Here is a 19,773-nt window from a genome sequence, read left to right as displayed (position 1 = left end):
AACTGTTAGACTGTTTGATCATTCAGGTCCTTCTTGTTCAGTGCACATACATACATATTGGACATATAAAAAGCAAGTATCAATGTGTTAGTTGATGATATATGTGTGCGTGCGCGTGTGTATATATATATATATATATATATATATATATATATATATATATATATATATATATATATATATATATATATATATATATATACACACACACACAGGCAGCCAACATGAACCTGAGGAAGTCTCCTGCTCGGTGCCAGTATGGGTTCTCTCCGGGTTCTCCCACAGTCCAGCAACACTGAACTTAGGTTAGCTGATGGCTCTAATTTAGCCATAGGTGTCGCTGATAGTCTGCCGTCCCGTGTGAAGGACTGCTGAGCTGTCCGCGGTGTACCCCGCCTTTCTCTCTATGGCGTCTTTCTGCTACATCCTTTATGTTTGCACTCTTGCAAATATTAGATTAAATATTGCACACTATAGATAACGCAGTGGTCACTGGAAAGATCAGGGTTAATTTCAGCAACTTCTCTACAACGTACACAAAGGATTGTAAAAACTGAGCTGAAAATGATGGAGGGAGTGATGGAGGCTGGGCAGCGCAGGAGAGAAGGGGGGAGCAGCGTGGTGGAGCGGTATGTGACGGAGGCTGCCGGACCAGCAGCGTTTCTCATGTGGATTTGACTTCCTTTCAAACACTGGTTCCGATCAGAATAAAATGTGCATCGTCTCTTGGCAGATGCGTGTTTTTTGATCCTTCTGCTGTGGATGACCGACAGAAGCAGGTTGGGTGTTTTTTTTTTTTTTGCCCCGGCGGCGCCGCCACAGCTGCAGCGTCGTGTCCGCCCTCCGCAGCTCAGAGGCAGCTCAGCGCAGCGTCAGGCCGCGGGGAAGCGTCTCTGTCTCCGCTACTCAGGGATGAGGCGGGCCCGCGGATGTGGTGGGTATGACGGCATACCGGGTTAATATTCAGCTGCACTGGATCAAAAAGACAGCATTAGCCAACAACCAGCTCTTTATTAAGAATCCCATAATGACAGACTGGGTTACCTTATACAATGATGTGCAAATATATAATGTCACTGATTATTCTGGCTTAAGATTTGCAGCTCTATCATTGACTGGCTAATTAAGTATTGGGCCTTGGAATATTTATGAAGCTATACGTATATGTTAAATGTGCAATATGCAAGATATGTCATCTGCATGTCTTAGGCCTACAAAATAAACTATGAATATGTTCCAAAAGCAAACAGTACTCCAGTGCTATTAACGCCCTCAGAAATGCCCACATGAAAAAGAAGGTGTCCAGTATGTAGGATATTTTGTGAAAAATGCAAAAAGGACCATACAAGGCTTTGAATACACAGGAGGTACTCCCCACAGTAAAAAAATATGAAGTAAAATGAAAGAGTATAACAAAGTCATTCATGGGATATTAATTTGTCCCTTTAGGAAACATAAACATTTGTGAATCCATTTCACCCACACTGCAGAGGTAACAAGACAACCCCCAAAAAGGAATAGTTTTGCAGGTGGTGGCCACAGACCATTGCTCTCTCCTTATCCCTCCTTACTCATCTTTTCCCTAGTTTTGCCTTTTGATAGTGGTCTTGTCACCGTTGGTGCTGAGATGGCATCTGCACCCCATAAAGGTTGCACAGGTAGTCCAGCTCCTCCAGGATGGTACATCCATCGCAAGAAAGTTTGCAAAAGTCTCAAAGCACAGTCTCAAGAGAAGATGTGCCATTACATGAGCAGAGCTGCACAGAGCTATGGAAGGGCATCAACTCATCAGCAGAACCGGTATCTGCTCCTTTGTGCAAGGAGGAACAGGGAGCACTGCCAGAGCCCCACAAAATTACCTCCAACAGGCTACTTATGTGCATGTTGCTGATCAAAATGTCAGAAACCGACTACATGAGGGTGCAATAAGGTCCCACCATCGTTTAGCAGGGCCTGTGCTCAGAGCCCAGCACTGTGCTTCTCAATTGGCATTAGCTAAGGACGTGGGTCCTCAGATCCACTGCCAATCCGGTCATGCTGGATTATGTTGCAGGTAGCATAAATTTGCCACAGTGTCTCCAGACTCCAGCTGCAAGTGCCATCTCATTCTCTAAGACATTCAGCTGAAGGCCAAAATTTTGTGTGGCTCTCTGATCATAGACATTTAGTAACCAAATTTGTTTCCAATCAGATGCCACTGCATAATTAAAAAGACACATACATTATTTTTCATATTACTGAAATTATTATTTCTTCTCTGTACTTGCACTGCTGTAATGTGCAAATTTCCCCGTCGTGGGACAATTAAAGTTTTATCTTATTGAAATGTATAACACAATCAACCATTTTTGACTGGGGAAACGATGTTATTTCAATCATGTTTGCTTGGAAATTTCTGTCAGAAGGACAAAGTTACAAAGCTGCCACAGTAAGGGATAAAGTCTGATCTGTGAGAACGAAGCAGGCATTAGTTTTGTATCATTCCCACCTCATGTTTGATATCTACGAGGTTTGTTTTACTGTATTGACACAAATCTTATTCTATATAAAAATATCAGATGCAATCACAGTATTTTCACAGCAAACCTGAATATATATGTATATATTTTTTACAGTCTCAGTATGAAGTTGTTTTGTTGGAGTCCATTCTGTGAAGTTCAAAAACATGTTCCTTCAGTTCAAAGGTGGCAGCAATTAGCTGCTCTAGACAGTCAAATCTGAACAAATGTGAGCCTTTAGCAACCGTTATCTTAAGCTCTCTTTGTCGCTTGTCCTCTTTGTGTCTTTGTTTCCTTGTGTGGCAGACAGTGCTGTGGCATCCTGATAAATCAGTCCAACCACCATGCAGTGTTCTTGGAAGTCCATGGTGTTGCTAGCATTAGCCTCCATAGCCATCCAGTACACAGCCATCCGCACCTTCTCCACCAGCCCTTTAAGCTTGCTGTGCTCTGTGGGCCTCGCACCATCAGGCCTGACTCTCAACTGCAGCCCCAAACAGCTGATGCAAGTGGGCCAGGAGACAGCTGGGGACGTGGATCGTAGCTGTGATAAAAGTCTCGCCAATGCTAATTCCTCCCCTTCCTTCTCCGTTCCTTCCTATAATGCCACCAAGAGAACCCACATCCTCATTCTGGCCACCACACGGAGCGGGTCCTCATTTGTGGGTCAGCTGTTTAACCAGCATCCAGAGGTTAGAATATATAATATGGTTTCTGTGACCTGTCAGACTATCATGAACAATGAAAAATGTCCTGTAATAGAAAAAAAAAGACTGTTATTGACCATGCCTTTTCTCATGCTTTCACGTCAGTGGTTTCAAAATGCATTAAGAGCCTTTAATTTGACACAAGGCTAGAAATTTCTTGAAATTTTATTTTCTTTGGCCACATTTTATGCATCTAATTAAAAATCTACCATAAATTCAGATAGCATTATGAAATTAAATAAACTTATCTCAAAAATCTAAAGATACAAATTTTTGGTAGGTTTTGAATGAGTCCTAAAGGAGTTTTTAACTCTTTTCAAAAGAGAATTCTATGAAATTTAACACTGATTGCAATGAAGCAATGTCATTACATGCTGCATACTGTGTTCATTACATTCTGCACCAGAGGATGTGAAATGAGAGGTCCCAAACTGTGCAGCCAAGCTCTAGTTAACGTTGCTAAAGCACCTTAAATCAGGTTTAAGCAAACCTTCCAAACAATGCATTTTAAATGTATAAATGCAAAGTCAAATCAGCATCAAATTAAATACAATTTACAAAATGGTTATCATACTATCATAGAACTCATGTTTCCAACAGTTACAAAAACGTTTTTATTTTTTGTTTTTAAAAAACACATTTTCCCCAAGAAAATTCAGCTGTGCAGATTTGTGTGTGTGGAGTGTTTTTTAATGGCATATGTTATGCAATATTTTCTCATACCTCAGGTCTTCTACCTGTTTGAGCCTCTGTACCATGTCCAGTTGGCATTACTTCCTCGACTGGCACAGAGCCGAAACCTGGCTGAGAGGAGGGTCATGCTGGGAGCAGCTCGAGACCTGTTAAGGTCTCTGTACCACTGTCACCTTAACAGCCTGGAAAGCTACATACAACCCCGTCCTGCTAAGCACTCCACTGACAAGCTGTTTAGACGAGGAGCTAGTAAGAGACATGTGTCTACTGTCTACTTACCTTGCATCTGTTTTTGCAGTCCACTGCCTGTTTGTAACAGTTTTTCATATTGCATGTGTGCTGTTCAGGCCGTTCTCTGTGCTCCCCACCTGTATGTGAGGCTCCACTGGGCCCAAAGGAGCAGATCCTCGTGCTAACTGATGAAGGGGAATGTGTGAGAAAGTGTGGGCCGCTTAATGTGTCAGTGGCTGCTGAAGTCTGCAGAGCGAAGCGCCATGCAGCCATCAAAACTGTTCGGATTCCCCAAATCAGTGACCTCAGGGCACTCATTGAGGACCCGAGACTCAACCTGAAGGTAAAGAAATAATTTTAGTGAAGACATTATATTTAATTAAGAATAAATTTTAGTATTGCAGTTTGTATTCTTTCAGATCAATTCAATTCAGTTTTATTTATATTGCGCCAAATCACAACAAAACAGTCGCATCAAGGCGCTTTATATCGTAAAGACCCTACAATAATTACAGAGAAAACCCAACAATCAAAATGACCCCCTATAAGCAGCACTTGGCAACAGTGGGAAAGAAAAACTCCCAGGAAGAAACCTCCAGCAGAACCAGGCTCAGGGAGGGGCAGTCATCTGAACCACCGTTTTGGGGTGAGGGGAAGTTTTAAGCCTAATCTTAAAAATAGAGAGGGTGTCTGTCTCCTGAATCCAAGCTGGGAGCTGGTTCCACAGAAGAGGGGCCTGAAAGCTGAAGGCTCTGCCTCCCATTCTACTCTTAAGTATCCGAGGAACCACAAGTAAGCCAGCAGTCTGAGAGTGAAGTGCTCTGTTGGGGTGATATGGGACTATGAGGTCTTTGAGATAAGATGGGGCCTGATTATTCAAGACCTTGTAGGTGAGGAGAAGGATATTAAATTAAATTCTGGGTTTAACAGGGAGCCAATGAAGAGAAGCCAATATGGGAGAAATCTGCTCTGTCTTTCTAGTCCCTGTCAGTACTCTAGCTGCAGCATTTTGGATCAACTGGAGCTTTTAGGACAGCCTGATATTAATGAAAGATCAGAGGCTTAAAAGACATAAGACTAAAAGATGATTAGGACTAGATAGTCAATTTAGACTTAATGTGATTTCAGAAATGCTGACAGAACACGGAGGAGTGTTGACTTATTGACCTAAAATGAATTATGTTGAAAAAAGCAATACTGTGCCTAGTATTGCCTTTTAAACTCAACCATTATAAATAATTAAAACACATCTTCATATCCAGCATATTTTTCTGCCTGCAGTTAAGAAACGACACGCTAATTCTTTTTTTATATGCTAGTTCCTGCCTTTAATTGTTAGGAGTCAGGTTTACTAAATGTCTGCACTACTGAACAAACATTAAAGCATTAAACAATATGTAAAAAACTGTCTGGATTTACCAAAGAAACTCAGTGACAGGTTTGTAATCGGACAGCATGGACACAAATATTTCTGTGGCTGGCCTTAGTGTATTATATAAAATTTGGGGAAGAGTTTTTTTATATGAGTCATACAAATGTGATTTACAGTTTGCAACTGACCACAAACTGCACTGTATTTAATATTGGAAGAAAGTGTACCTTATTTTGAACCTGCTTTGGCTGTGATAGTTGCAGCTAACAGCATTCATTTATGTGGAAATTCTAGGCAAGAGGAAAAGAGGAAGACTACAGAGAATGTGTATGGATATAGTGAAGAAGGACATGCAGAAGCGGTTGGTATAATAGAGGAGTCGTCCTTGGATAGGGTGAGATGGAGGCAGATGATCCACTGTGGCGCCCCCTAAAGGGAGCAGATGAAAGAGAAAGAAGAAGACCAGAACTTAATGTGGAGTGTCAGGGAGCATGCAAATTCTTGTTCAGCTGTTCTTAATTGAGGCAAGAACACCTTAGGTAATAAATGGTGTTTGTGGTGTTGGTTCTCTTTGCAGTGTTTTTTATGCAGATATACGACAATAATATGGCTTGTTGTGTGGTTAATTCTACAGTACTAACAGACTGTCCAAGACATCTGCGCTCCAGTTTTGGTGAGTGAAATGAGAGCGGGGTGGTTTGCATTTTTTGTTAACAAAACAAAATTAATACTGGAGTAAAAGTTCAAATATGGAGTTTGTGTAGTGTTAAAAGGGAAAACACTGTGATTCTCTACAGTTAACTTTCACCAGTTAATACAGACCTATTTAGTGGTTGGAGAACCAAACACATTCAATAAAGACATACACTATATTGGCAAAAGTTGCCTTCACACACACACATCCCATTCTTAATCCATAATATGATGTCGGCCCACCCTTTGCAGCTATAACAGCTTCAATTCTTCTGGGAAAGCGTTCCACAAGCTTCAGGAGTGTGTTTAAGGGAATTTTTGACCATTCTTCCAGAAGGGCATTTGTGAGGTCAGACACTGATGTTGGACAAAAAGGCCTAGCTCACAGTCTCCACGTTAATTCATCCCAAAGGTGTTCTGTCGAGTTGAGGTCATGTATTTGTGGAACTGCTTTGTGCACTGGTGTGCAGTCATGTTGGAACAGGAAGGGGCCATCCCCAAACTGTTCCCACAAAGTTGGGAATATGATATTGTCCATAATGTCTTGGTATGCTGAAGCATTGAAGGCCACATGATGTTTGGAGGTCTGTAGTGGTTGACGCTGCAGAAAGTTGGTTTATACACCTGTGGCCACAGAAGTGACTGGAAGTCAATGATTTGGATGGATCAAGTGAATACTTTTGGCAATATAGTGAATGTGGTCAGCAGCTGAATATTATTTTTGATTGGTTATTGCATTGACAGGGTATGAGATGAAACTTAATAGTTCTTCACTAGCTGAGTACATGGTAGACTGAATGATGGAAGATTAGATGACCGGTCAATGCAGTCCTAAATTGGAATTGATTAAATGTGGTGACAACAACTACAGTCCCTCAGAATTACCCTAAACACGTGTATACACACACATGGGCTTAATGTACCCAGTACAGCAAACAGGGGCAGTAGGAATATTTTGCTAGTAGCCTTTCTTTGACCCTTAATTTATCTGAAGTTGAAACATGCTCTTCAGTCAAGTTGGCACTGTGGATGGCAGGCTCAGTGTATTGGTGCTCTTTGTTTTGTCTTTTTTTATGTCCAAATACAGTTTGGACATCATGGATGTCAGAGCTACATCTGTCATTGACCATTGTGTGGCAGGCAGGAAATAGGACCCCATTGCAGGACTCGGAAGACAGGACTGAACTCAAAAGTACTCAGCTTTACTTCTGGCATAATACAAATTTAACTAAATATGGACAGAGCTGGAAAGTAACCAGAAGTACAAACAAGAAATCACACTGAACTTGAGATCACACAGGTATAGGAGAGAACATGACAAAGGACAAGGGAAAACACAGACAATGTAGGCATGTGAGGTAAAAAGGAAAGAGGAAACAGCTGGGAGCACAGCTGGGGACTAATCACAGAAAACGAGACCAGGGAAGTAGATACAAGACACGAGAGAATATCACAATAAGGCAAGAAGTAACTAACACTGAGACTGGGACTAAGACTTACAAACTTGACAAAGAGACAGGAGATAAATAGAGAAGAGAGCTTCATGGAAACTTGAAAGATAATGATTTGCACCTGGACAACAGCCTGAATTACTTTTAATGTCATTTTGAAGACAGGCCCCGTAATACCAGAGACCAGCTCCATCCCACCAGGAACTGGACTTTACAGTGCTATGAAAAAGTATCCCCCCTTTTCCAGATTTCTTCTTTTTTTAATATTTTTTTTTCATATTTGCCCTACTTACATGTTTCAGATCAAACACATTTAAATATTAAACAAATATAAACTGAGTAAATACAAAATGTGTTTTTTTAAATGATGATTTCCAAACGTACCTGACTCTATGTATAAAAAAGTAATTGCCTCCTCAATTTATCAGCTGGTTGCATCAACTTTGGCAGCTAGAAATACAATCAAGCATTTGCGATAGTTGGAAATGAATCTTTCACATCACTGTGGAAGAATTTTGACCCATTCTTCATTGCAGTAGTGTTTGAATTCATCCACATTGGAGGGTTTTTCACCTGTTAAAGATCATGCCAAACATTCACTTTCAGATTTTCTGGTATCATCAACCTGTTCTTTTGGCAAATGTGAGATGACCCTTTGTTCCCTTATTGTGGTCAGCAGTGGTTTCATCTTGGAACTGTCCTTGGATGCCATGTCTCTTTCTTATTGTTGAATTATGAACACTGGCCAATATGCAGGCTCTGTCCTTCTCAGACAGATATGTAAATGGATCCGGCAAAGACGCTGGGCATGTTTTTGTCTCTCCATCAGCCCTGAAGCACTGTGCTGATCAGCTGTCAGCTGCATTCATAGTCATCGTAAACACCTGACAATAGTACATTTGTATAAATGCCATGTCTTGCCTGTGGTTCTCAGTTATCCTCCCATATTCAGTCCCACATTCAGTCTCGGGGTTAACCAGAATATAAAAAAAAAAAAATCAAAACAAAGCAAAGATTTTGGAGCAATACTGTGAACAAACAATTTGGTGCTGTTACCCAGATAGTAATACAGTTGGAACGAGACTTTTTCCAGACAAAGGACAAACTAGCAAAACCAAATAGTACTATGGGGATGCTTTCAATACCTAATTATTGCTGCTTTGTGCTACTGGAGGTCTGGGAGGGGTTGTGTGTGTGTGTGTGTGTGTGTGGGGGGGGGGGGGGGGGGGGGGGGGGGGTACATCTTGCTAGCATCTTGCTAGCATCTCAGTTGGTCTTTTAAGTTTGAACTGAAAAGGAACAGAAAAACACAAAGAATAAAGAAATGTACACAAAGTGTCAGGGTCCTGGGACAATTTACCCAGTGACTTTTTTGGACTTGCAGGTTTTATGTATTCAAATATCCTACATGATCATTGGTTTACTTTGTGCTTATTTCATGCATTTTGTTTCCCTTAGTATATTTAGCCCTGTTCATTATCCCTGGTAGCTTTAGAGTTTAGTTCAGTGTTCCCCTTTTTGGATTTATGTTTTTGCTTTTGTGATATTCACATGCAGCCGCAACCACTTGGTCTGCCTCTATGCATCTGCATTTGGGTCCTCTACTCAACATTCAGTGTGCATATCCTGCAGACTATGATAGAATGTCCAAAAAAAGGAATTTCAAAGAGAGAACGTTGCAAGACAGAGAAGTAGCTTTGTGGTCCTTGGTGCAGTACATTGTATGATTATTGGGACCGGGAGAATATATTCTGTGGCAGCTTATAAAAGGCCACAAATAAAATTTTAAAAGCTGACATGAAACCAAATGATGAAGATGAAACCAAGATACAGAATAATGAAGTAGAGTAAAATCAAGAATAAAAGGAAAATAGACCCATAAACTAAAGCAGGATTAAGTACTTGAAAAGAAGGCAACAGGATTGCTTCAGGTTCATGAAGTTTATTTCACCTCTCATCCAAGAGGCTTCAGTTCACAAACAACTGATGGAGAGTCCCAAGTATTTAACCCCTAATGTTGTCCCCTTGGAGGCATTCCTGAGGCCCCGTTTACACGATGCTGTTTCCACTGGAAACAGTGTCATTTTGATGCGTTTCAGCCTTCCGTTTACACGATAGTGTTTCAGAAACGATCTGTGTTTACACGATGACACGTGAAACGATGAAAACGATGTAGTTCCCATGCCAGGCCACAGGTTGGCGGTGGTTTTCTCTTTGTAAAGCTTGTTTACGCAAGCCGCGCATGCGTGGAGTGACACAGCAGGAAGCGCGGCAAATTGTTCTTTACTTACAAACCGGCCAATGTGAGAGGTTTTGTGTGGACTGACGATGAGGTTGGATCGCTGGTGCACACAACGCTGAATTACAAAACGGTAAAAACACAAGAAAAGCATAAGAAGCACTCGTGAATTCGCGAGTACTGTTTATCAATTTGCGCATGCGCGGAAAACTGTGGCCGTCGCAACCATAGTGCGCATGTGCGAGTCACCCGTTTTCAAATCACCCCGGTTTCAAGCGTTTACACGAGAATGCAAGCCGGTGCGTTTCTGAAACGCTCCACTCTGGACCCCGTTTCCGAAACACATCGTTTTCACTCTGTTGTCGTGTAAACGGAAGGGCGAAACGCATCAAAACGACAGCGTTTTCATTTTGAAACGGTGTCGTGTAAACGGGGCCTTAATCAGTCCGCACACGAGCCAAGGTGTGAAAAAGGGCACTGTGAGCTATTGAGGCCCTTAACCTGAGGCAAGGTGAGAATGGGGGTTGAAACAGCTGAGAAAGGAACTGAAGACTGCGTTATAAGCTGCTGTTGTACACCACTACCTCTGTTCAACTATTCATTCATAGTGGACATAGACGGACTACTTTTCTCCTCACTCGGACTAAATGTGAACATGGCAGGTGTACAGCTGAGTCTTGTCTTGCTGAGCTGGCTTTCCTGTGTTGTGCCATGTGTTTGTGGAGTGGTTGTTTGGTTTCTCCTACTGTATATAAAAAGGTCCAACCACTCCTCACTCCAGAGCAGCTGCCAAAACATCTACTTTTACAAAAGTGGTCACACTTCCTCTCGTAATTCTTATTCTATGGGTGTACTTAGTTTTTAAAGGCACCATTTCAGCGTTTTGGCTCAAGTTTTGTTTGAAGTTGTATTTAAATCACTGTCAAACCTGGTGAAGACTTTTTCTTTTTAATTATTTCTTACATATCAAACCTTACAATTAAGAGGCTCTAATTTCTTTTTATCATGCCTGCTTATGACTAGCTTAACCCAGTATATGAAATCCTGTTTCTGTAAACTCTTTTTAGAAGTGACTAAAAGAGAGTTTATTAGCACTCTGAGAGAAGCCAGTGGAATCTAATAATCAATTAAATGCAATGCTGAGGCTGCCATTTTCAACCTCTGCATAAATGTTAAAGAATTATATTATCTGAAGCTGTAATTCATTTAAAACAATGAATTCCTCTTGTTTGGTGTATTCAGACAAAATAAATCAATGTTGAACATTTTTCAAACCATTTACTAACAGATGCAGAAAAGAAAGACCTAATGTTTAATAATCTGCATTTAATTGTTTTATCCTTTGTTGCTGCAACTCTGCTTATTGGTCTAGCAATGAAATTTTAGTAAGTTGAATAAATTCACACCTGTTTCTTTAGGTACATGTGCGGCACCATCCAAAGTAGGATGGATGCTGTCTTTCCTAATCACACCAAGTTTTCCCAAAAATTATCTGTGCAGCCCGGATCATTTACTGGACACCCTCTTGATAGCCTGTGGGTTAAGCATAACCTGTTGAACATGATGTTTATAGTCATTCTGTGGTAGATAAGGGGAATCTGGGAAAAATCTGAAAATTGATATAGATTTGACTGATGCAGCCTTTCATTCAGACTTCACCAAACTTGGAACTTGGTTTGGATGATCCTGAACATTTCCCATTTATTTGACTTGAAATATTGCATCTTTTTTCTGTTTCCTGACTGCCTGACTTTTGTGAGCATGGTCAAATCAGTTCAACCTCCTATACCCAAACTGAATTTAAATATATAGACCTGTTCCTGTTCCTGCTGAATGTATTTCTCCTTCTTAGGTGGTCCAACTTGTTCGGGATCCACGTGGCATCCTGGCATCTCGTATTGAGACCTTTCGAGATACTTACCGACTGTGGCGTCTGTGGCGGGCGACTGGACGTCGACCCCACAACCTTGACCTAGGACAAATTAACACAGTGTGTGAGGATTTCCTCCGCTCTGTATCCATGGGCCTGGCAAGACCCACCTGGCTCAAAGGGAGGTACATGCTTCTCAGGTGAGAAGGGGATAATTGCTTATATGATGGTTCAATTCCAAACCCTCATATTCCTTAATGACTGTAACTGCATGTAATTAAGAAGCAGCATAGAAATACAGTGGCAAGCTTTGGAATACCTTTGCCAGTGCTGCACTGACAAGTTTGCAGTTAGTAAGCCTGCATTGATGATGATGACGTCTTAGATTTATTTAGCACCTTCCAAGAAACCCAAGGATGCTGTACAAAGAGTGTAACTAAACAAAAATAAACTTAATTCAGACTCTGTCTTGAGGGGATTTATAACCCACTTCCACTTAAAACCAGTGGGTGTAAAACAGTGGTGACATAGAGGATCATAGAGTAAGCGTAAGAGTGTGTAGACATGGCAGAGCAGGGACAGGATGGGAGCTGGACCAAAGTCTGTTTTCATGATGTAGTGATGAACTACTCCAACCCATTTACCCTCACTAGGTGGAATGCTTGGGAGCAGAATTGCTGACGTGTCAGTTGTTAGAATGCACTCCACTAGTTCCACCAGTGCATTCCACTAGTTAGTTCCTGGTGTACTATGCTGCAGTTTATTCTATATACTATATATTTTGTTTTGTGAGTTCTGAACTGGGAGGCATGGTAGCTAAATTATTTGGTTCCACTCAAATCGATTTTAATTTTATTTCTGTAACCAAGTGTCACATGTAGAGGTTCAGAGGCTTGTACAGGCATAAAAACATAAATAGGAGGAGGAGAAAGAAAAGTCACTTTAATATTAAAATAGACTTTTAAACAAACAAGCAGCCCATCAGAAATGCATCCATACATATACACCCCCAAACACAGTGCTATGAAAAAGTATTGTGTTGAGGCTGTCATTTTCAGCATCTACATGGATGTTAAAATCACCCACTATAATATTTTATCTGAACTGAGCAATATCTCTTCGGCCAAGTGTCCAGAACATACGGCCACAAATCTGATAATATCACAAAGTCAATCGTCGACCTGCTGCCTATGTTGTCCCAGTGCCATCTGCACTTATGGATATCGTTATGTTCAAACCTGGTGTTTGTTATGGAAAAACTGCAGTTTGCACAGAAGTCCAATAAGAGAACACCATTCAAGTTCAGATCGGGCAGGCCATGCCTCCCAGTCAGACCCTCCAGGTCTCAGTGTCATTGCTCATGTAAGCATTGAAGCCCCCCAGTAGTATAACTGAGTCACTGGATGGATATCTACCAGATTACTAAATGTGGCTGAATTCAGTAGTAGGTACAGCTGTATAGTGGTATGATTATTTAGTAGAAATACTACTTAATGCCAGATTTAAAAGATGTGCTTTGAGAGTTTCTTGAAATGACTGGCTAAAGAAAATCTGAAATTTTCCATATTACATTAACACACCGTAAAAGTAGACAAATGAATAAAAATATATATTTAAGAATAAGAATAACTTTATTGATCTGAGGGAAATTTGTATGTCTAACATAGCTTATCTGCTATGTGTATGAGAGTTGAAAAGCCTGATGTCTGTGGGTACAAATGATGATTTTCTCCTTTATGAATTGAGGAAAATAATCCAATATTACGTATCTGTGTAATACATAAATGTGAACCTCTGTGATTAGCAGTAAATATGAAGGTGAAATTGAAGTCAGCTGTTAACAAAAGTAATGTCTTGAGATTTTGAACTTCATTGATCCACAGTCAATGCACAAATCCTGGAAATTCAATACCACTGTTGTCTTCCCAGTCAGCCAACATACAGTCATGTCCAGAAGTATTTGGATATATTTGAATTTTGTCTCTGTATGCCATCACAAGCTGGGATTAGAGTATATACTTTCAGGTTTAATTCAAAGGGTTTAAGTATAATATTGCTGTTTCTATGTCATTTTTATACAGATTGCCCCATGTTCAAATGCTCAAAAGTAAATGGACAAGCTAACATATATTTAAATTTAAGGATTGTTTTTAATACTTGGATAAAAATACCATGCAGTCACTGACTACCTGGTAAATGGATTGGCTCTTTTATAACACTTTTCTACTCTACACGAGCACTCAAAGTACTTTGTACAGCATGACTCCTTCACCCGTTCACACGAGCACTTTCTACATCTAAGTGCTTTCTAGCTAACATTCACACACACAGTCACACTCTCATCTGGATGAACGCATGAGGAGCAACTCAGGGTTCAGTTAGACTGGCGCAGCCAGAGATCTAACCACCAACCTTCTGATTCTTAAAATGACCTTGTCTACATACTGAGCCACAGCCACCCCAAAACCTGAAACATGAAGTCTATAACCTATAAACATCACCAATGCTACCTTTCAAAAAAATGTTTTGGTTTGTCTTCACTTAAATGAGAATTGTTTATGTTCACTTCAGCTCAAGAACAGTGTCCCACCTGTGAAATATGGTTTTAAGGATGAGTCAGGAACTGACAATCACTAATGCAACACTCAGATCTGATCAGAAGGTTCATCAAGAATATGATAAACCTTAACCAAAACATCGAGACTGTGCAGACAGGATTACAGACGCAGAATAGAAGAGGCAGTCCATTACTGTACCACGACGTGGTTGCTAGAGACTCAAATCTATGGACAAAGAGCCAGTGAGATTGTCTGAATGGCTGACAAACAAAGAGAAAATCTAGAGCACAAAGAAACTTAAGGATACTGCATTGACAAGCCCAAACAGAGAGGAGCCGAAATGTTCTACTGCTATGACAGGAAGAACAATCCAGCAGAAGTGAAGGGCGAGTCTTTATGTACTACAGGTAGGTAATTATGCTATGTTCCATTTGACATGGGAAGTCAGAAATCCTGACTCCAGAGTTGGAATTTTGAACTGAAATGCCTGCTCAAGTTAGATTTCCATCCATCCATTCTCTACCGCTTATCCTGTTCAGGGTCACTGGGGGGCTGGAGCCTATCCCAGTTGTCATAGAGCAAGAGGCAGGGCACCCTGTACAGGTCGCCAGCCTGTCGCAGGGCTAATACAGAGAGGCAGACAACCATTCACACTCTTATTCACACCTTTGGGCAATTTAGAATCATCAATTAACCTAACCCCAGTTACGTTAACCCCTCCCACAGTCCAAAGTATTTCTTTGGTCTGTGGGAGGAAACCAGAGTAATCAGAGAGAACCCATGCAAACATGGGGAGAACATACAAACTCCACACAAAGGCCCGGGCCAGGGTGGATTCAAACCCAGACCTTCTAGCACAGAGGTCGGCAACCTTTAATACAGAAAGAGCCATTTGAACCCGGTTTCCACGGAAAAGAAAACAGTGAGAGCCGCAAATACTCGCGGAAGCCGGTAGCGGCTACCGCGAGTGACGCATATATTGAGAAACAAAAATAATTAATCAATAAATAAAATGATTTTATTTTAATATTTCAAGATCACAATGTTCCAATTTATAACTACAACAAAAACCGAACTGACAAAAATAAAATGTACTTCAATTGGATACTTATAATTTACTTCTGCAAGCCACACAGAGCCGCAGCTTAAGCCTGAAAGAGCCGCATGCGGCTCTGGAGCCGTGGGTTGCCGACCCCTGTTCTAGCATTGTAGTAACAGTGCTAACCACCACACCATCATGCTAAACAACTTAGAAAATCTGAGAAGTCCCATCAACCCTGACTTCACAATCCATGGTGGAAAAAAACTGACAAACCACAACAGGGATTCTTTCATTCTGTGGTGAAGAAGCTTTTTAGTATATCACAGATCTTCAATCCAGCACTCATGGAAAGTGCAATTTGGATTGTTGTGCCTGACAACAATGACATTATTCATATTAACAGGCAAAAAAAAAATCTATATACTATTTTATGCATTTCTTTTCACACTTTGCTTTTCTTTTTGATCCTAGAAAGCCCTGTATTATCGGGAAAAGACACATCCAGTCTAGCTCCTGGGAGCACAAATCATGTTTTTCTGGCTACTTCCAGCCACTGGCTACTTTCTAAGTCAAAACAGTAGATTTCTTCCTTCAGACTTAAAGGCAGTTAGCTTTTTTTTTGGCACCGTCCAGTTCAGCTCTTCAGTTGCTACCTTTGATGAAATTGTCACATTGTTAAGAAATACATCAGGCCGGGTAAAGACTCTGCACCTCCAGTGCTCCCCTTTCTCTCACCTTATTTTACTTTGTAGGGAGGAACCTTAATCGAGCACTTACAGCTTACAGCTGTGCAGGAAGAAGATCTCCGCCACCATATCTTGCATGGCTGTGGTTTGGGTCCCACATCAAGACAAAAGTCTGCATTGGCCCAAATGTGAAAAGAAAGAGAACCCAATCCATACACAGTGTGGAGGCTTCCTTGCTGAATCCTCTGTGTGCCACTTTTTGTAACAGTGTCCCTGTAAATGATATAGCCCATAATACTCATGCTGAGTTTGTGCCCTACAGATTGCTTTCTTTTTGTTACTGCCTTCTTTTTACCCAAAATGTTAAATTTTCTTGATTTCATGATAATGCTTACAGTTGTTGTTTACTGTAGCTGCTGAATTTTCTTTTGTTTTTTTTTTCGTTTTTTTTTTGTGTTTTTTTTTTAATTCAGAAATTACTGAATGGCGCTTTCTTCCTTTATCAGGTATGAAGACTTGGCCAGGTTTCCTCTCCAAAAGACCAAGGAGCTCTACAGCTTCCTTGGTTTGGTTCTAGACCACAATGTGGAAGATTGGATCATCAACAACACTCGGGGCAGCAGTGGTCTGTCATCCTGGCAGAAATTCACCACGGTTCGGGACTCTGCAGCGAATGCAGAGAACTGGAGGGTGAAGCTATCCTTCGATATGGTGGCTTACACCCAAACTGTCTGTCAGCCACTTCTAGGGCTCCTTGGGTACAAGACAATCTTCCATCCCAGGGAACTGAGAAATCTCTCACACTCGTTAGTGGAGGACCGGACGTTCCTCCCGTTTTTTTAAACTGATGACAAATATAGCCAACTGAGGTTTGGAAAACCAGCAAGACTGGACAGAACTGCAGTATGGAATAGAGACTACATAATCAAAGCTGTGATCACTCCTGTCTGTGGTGGTGGAAGAGTTACCCCCAGATCGATTCAAACCTAATAGTTCTGTAAAACAATCAGAAGTCCTCTCGCTGGCATTAGTGTTTTCTAGTTACCCGGAGAGGTCTGCCTATCTCTTATTGACTGATTGCTTAATTTATTCATTGATTGATTTTAATTATTTTTCATTTAACCCCTAAGCCATTGACTACCTCAGTTCCAGCTACCACATTAAACCCCCCAAATACTGTTTGGCATATATTGGCCTCATTGTGGCAAATACAACCCAGCTAGATAATCTAACCCTCAAATGTGCAGCCTGTTTGTACCTTGAGTTCCTGGTGATTTAGATTCACTTGTTTTTGTGTGTTTATGAAATGATTACATCATACAGTGCACTTAGTGCAATTTCACATTTAAAGTTACTGTCTGGTCTTGCTCACAGAAACCATAACTTCTCATAAAGTGACACAGATTTAGCTACTTTTCACGTCACGATTACTGCAGTGACCACGCACATGTGTGGCTTCTCTATTATGTGCGAATTTTTCTGTTTAGAGCCTCGATTTGTTTCGGCGGCGGTGGGACTTCTTTTTTCAGCGTTGGTCACATCAGCTGAACGTTCTGTATGCGTGGTCATGTGATGCTTTGATTCAGCTCCCTTTAGACAGAAACATTAGAACAACGCCAAAGAAAAATGGTTCTAGAAATAACATGGAGTCAGTGTAGCAGGATCTATTGCCAACTGCAACTACAGATGGATATGATTGTGTTAGCTTTGAAGAAGCCCTTGTTTGCTAATGATCTGAGGAGTGCATTTGAGGATTAAGGGGTCACTCTTTTAATCCAACCTTGTTAATAATGTCCAAGCTATTGTAAATGTATATTCTTGGTTTGATCATGTATACACATTTATACAGAGCAGCATTTACCACTCAGATACTGACAGATGTGAAGGACAGTGCTCCAACACACAAAATCCTTTTTTTTTTCTTGTTTCTTATTATTATCATTATTCAAAATATTCTCACACAGTAATGTCTTTCTTCTCTCTAGATAAGTTATTTATCGCACAACACAGTTTGTATATACAACAAAACAGTGATGTACCACATGAGCTTGCAAGACTGTCACGTGTTCCACCATCACTACAAACTACATCAAGACTTTGAATTATTTAATTGTTGAAATGACCTTGAATTAACTCTTTAACAGTGGGCCATTGCCACGATACACCTGCTACCTGCCTTTAACAGCCTTTAACACCGAGCGTATCTCTGCCGAAACATCTGATCAAACGCACTTTGCATTCCCGTAATTGCACGACTATTTTTTTGCTTCACACCCAACATAGGATTATTACAATTACAAAGGTAATTGTGTCAGAAGTCCACGAATGGCAGGATATTTGAAATATGTTAGAGATGACTGGTAAAACAAGTCCACGATCATACATATAATTTTTTTTTGTTAATTTCAGTAAGCAATTTAGGCCACAGCATCGTGGTCACGCGGAGCTGTTGACTGAAACCTTTGGAAAAATCCTCTCTCACTGTTTGTGCTGCGGCATGAAAGCAATGAACAGCATTTATGATCTCAAACAGAGCATTTAAATAAAAATTTATGAACATGTAGAAAAACTTAACTGTCATCCATCCATAAGCTAAACATGAAACACAACTGGAACATCAGATGTTTAAACTAACTCAACCATGTGTGTGTGTGTGTGTGTGAGTGAGTGAGTGTGAGAGAGAGGGCATGTTATTTGTGGGAAGGTGTCAACCAAGGACACTTCTGCAGACTTCTAATCTTCAAAAAAAAAACCCACACAGCTTCATTGTGACTTCTTGGATTCAAGAACAATAAAACTTTCTACTTTTTAACTGTCAAAAGTTTCATTATTCATAGCTTTGATACATTTATTACCCTCAGCTTTCTAAAATCTCCTTTAAATTGACTCTCTTTCTCTTACTGGTATTCTCCTAGCCGAGCTCCTCTATTGATAAGTGTAATGTTGAAAAAGTTATGTGTTTCTTCTGTAGTTTCTTTGATATGTGGCATTTCTCTTTTCAGGACAGGACATTACCAACTATGTTTGTTTGCCCAGTCTGAATAACATATTAGGTGTAATTTTAAAAACCTTCAAACTGATTCAAACATGTTTTTCCTTCATAATTCTTCTCTGTTCCATTCTCTGTGATCCCACGATGATCCCACACTGCTTCAGTAATGTTAAGGTCCGGCTGGGAGGCTACTGCACGGTGGATCAAAATCTGATGGTACTTTTCTGCATTCATAGATCAGTTTAGGTAAGATCTCCAAAGCAGCCCCAAACCATGACAGAACCTCCACTGCGTTTTACCAACGGCCACAGACACTCAGTGTTGCACCTCTCTCCTGACCTCCTCCTACTGACAATGATTTAAATAAAACATTTTACAATTGGATTCCCTCCATCAGACCTGTTGCATAATGTGGCATACCTAAGCCTTTTCTGCCTGTTTCCTTTCATTAATGGCGTCCTGACAGCTGCCCTTCCACTGAGACGTTTTCGATTAGGCTTCAGTCCAGATGTATCTCTTAGGTCCTGTGTCAGGTCTTTGCTGGATTTTTTCCCTGTTTCTTAAGGACATGACTTTCAGATACTGTTAGCCTGCCACTTCTTCTTTTGTGCTGCACTTGTCCAGTTTCATCAAATTTTTAAAGACACACTGTTCACCATTTTTTTTTTTTGTTGAGTCAGCTAAAGAAATCGTAACAAATTGTGCTTTTTTGTGACAGGTTCCTATTAACAAAATGGGTTC

At 40.7% G+C, this 19,773-nt stretch overlaps 1 protein-coding gene across 1 annotated transcript; it reads left to right on the top strand.

Moving 5' to 3' along the window:
• Positions 1–836: 836 nt before the first annotated feature.
• LOC115781801 (carbohydrate sulfotransferase 1-like) lies at positions 837–18,791 on the top strand. Its single transcript, XM_030731661.1, has 6 exons — positions 837–934; positions 2,805–3,190; positions 3,934–4,147; positions 4,246–4,472; positions 11,737–11,954; positions 16,547–18,791. Exons 2-6 carry the CDS (start codon positions 2,843–2,845, stop codon positions 16,881–16,883), a joined length of 1,344 nt encoding a protein of 447 aa, XP_030587521.1. The 5' UTR covers positions 837–934; positions 2,805–2,842; the 3' UTR covers positions 16,884–18,791.
• The last annotated feature ends 982 nt before the right edge of the window (positions 18,792–19,773 follow it).

The sequence above is a fragment of the Archocentrus centrarchus genome, chromosome 6 (assembly GCF_007364275.1).
Source record: "Archocentrus centrarchus isolate MPI-CPG fArcCen1 chromosome 6, fArcCen1, whole genome shotgun sequence".
NCBI lineage: Eukaryota > Metazoa > Chordata > Actinopteri > Cichliformes > Cichlidae > Archocentrus > Archocentrus centrarchus.
This window is presented reverse-complemented; position numbering and strand designations above follow the sequence as displayed.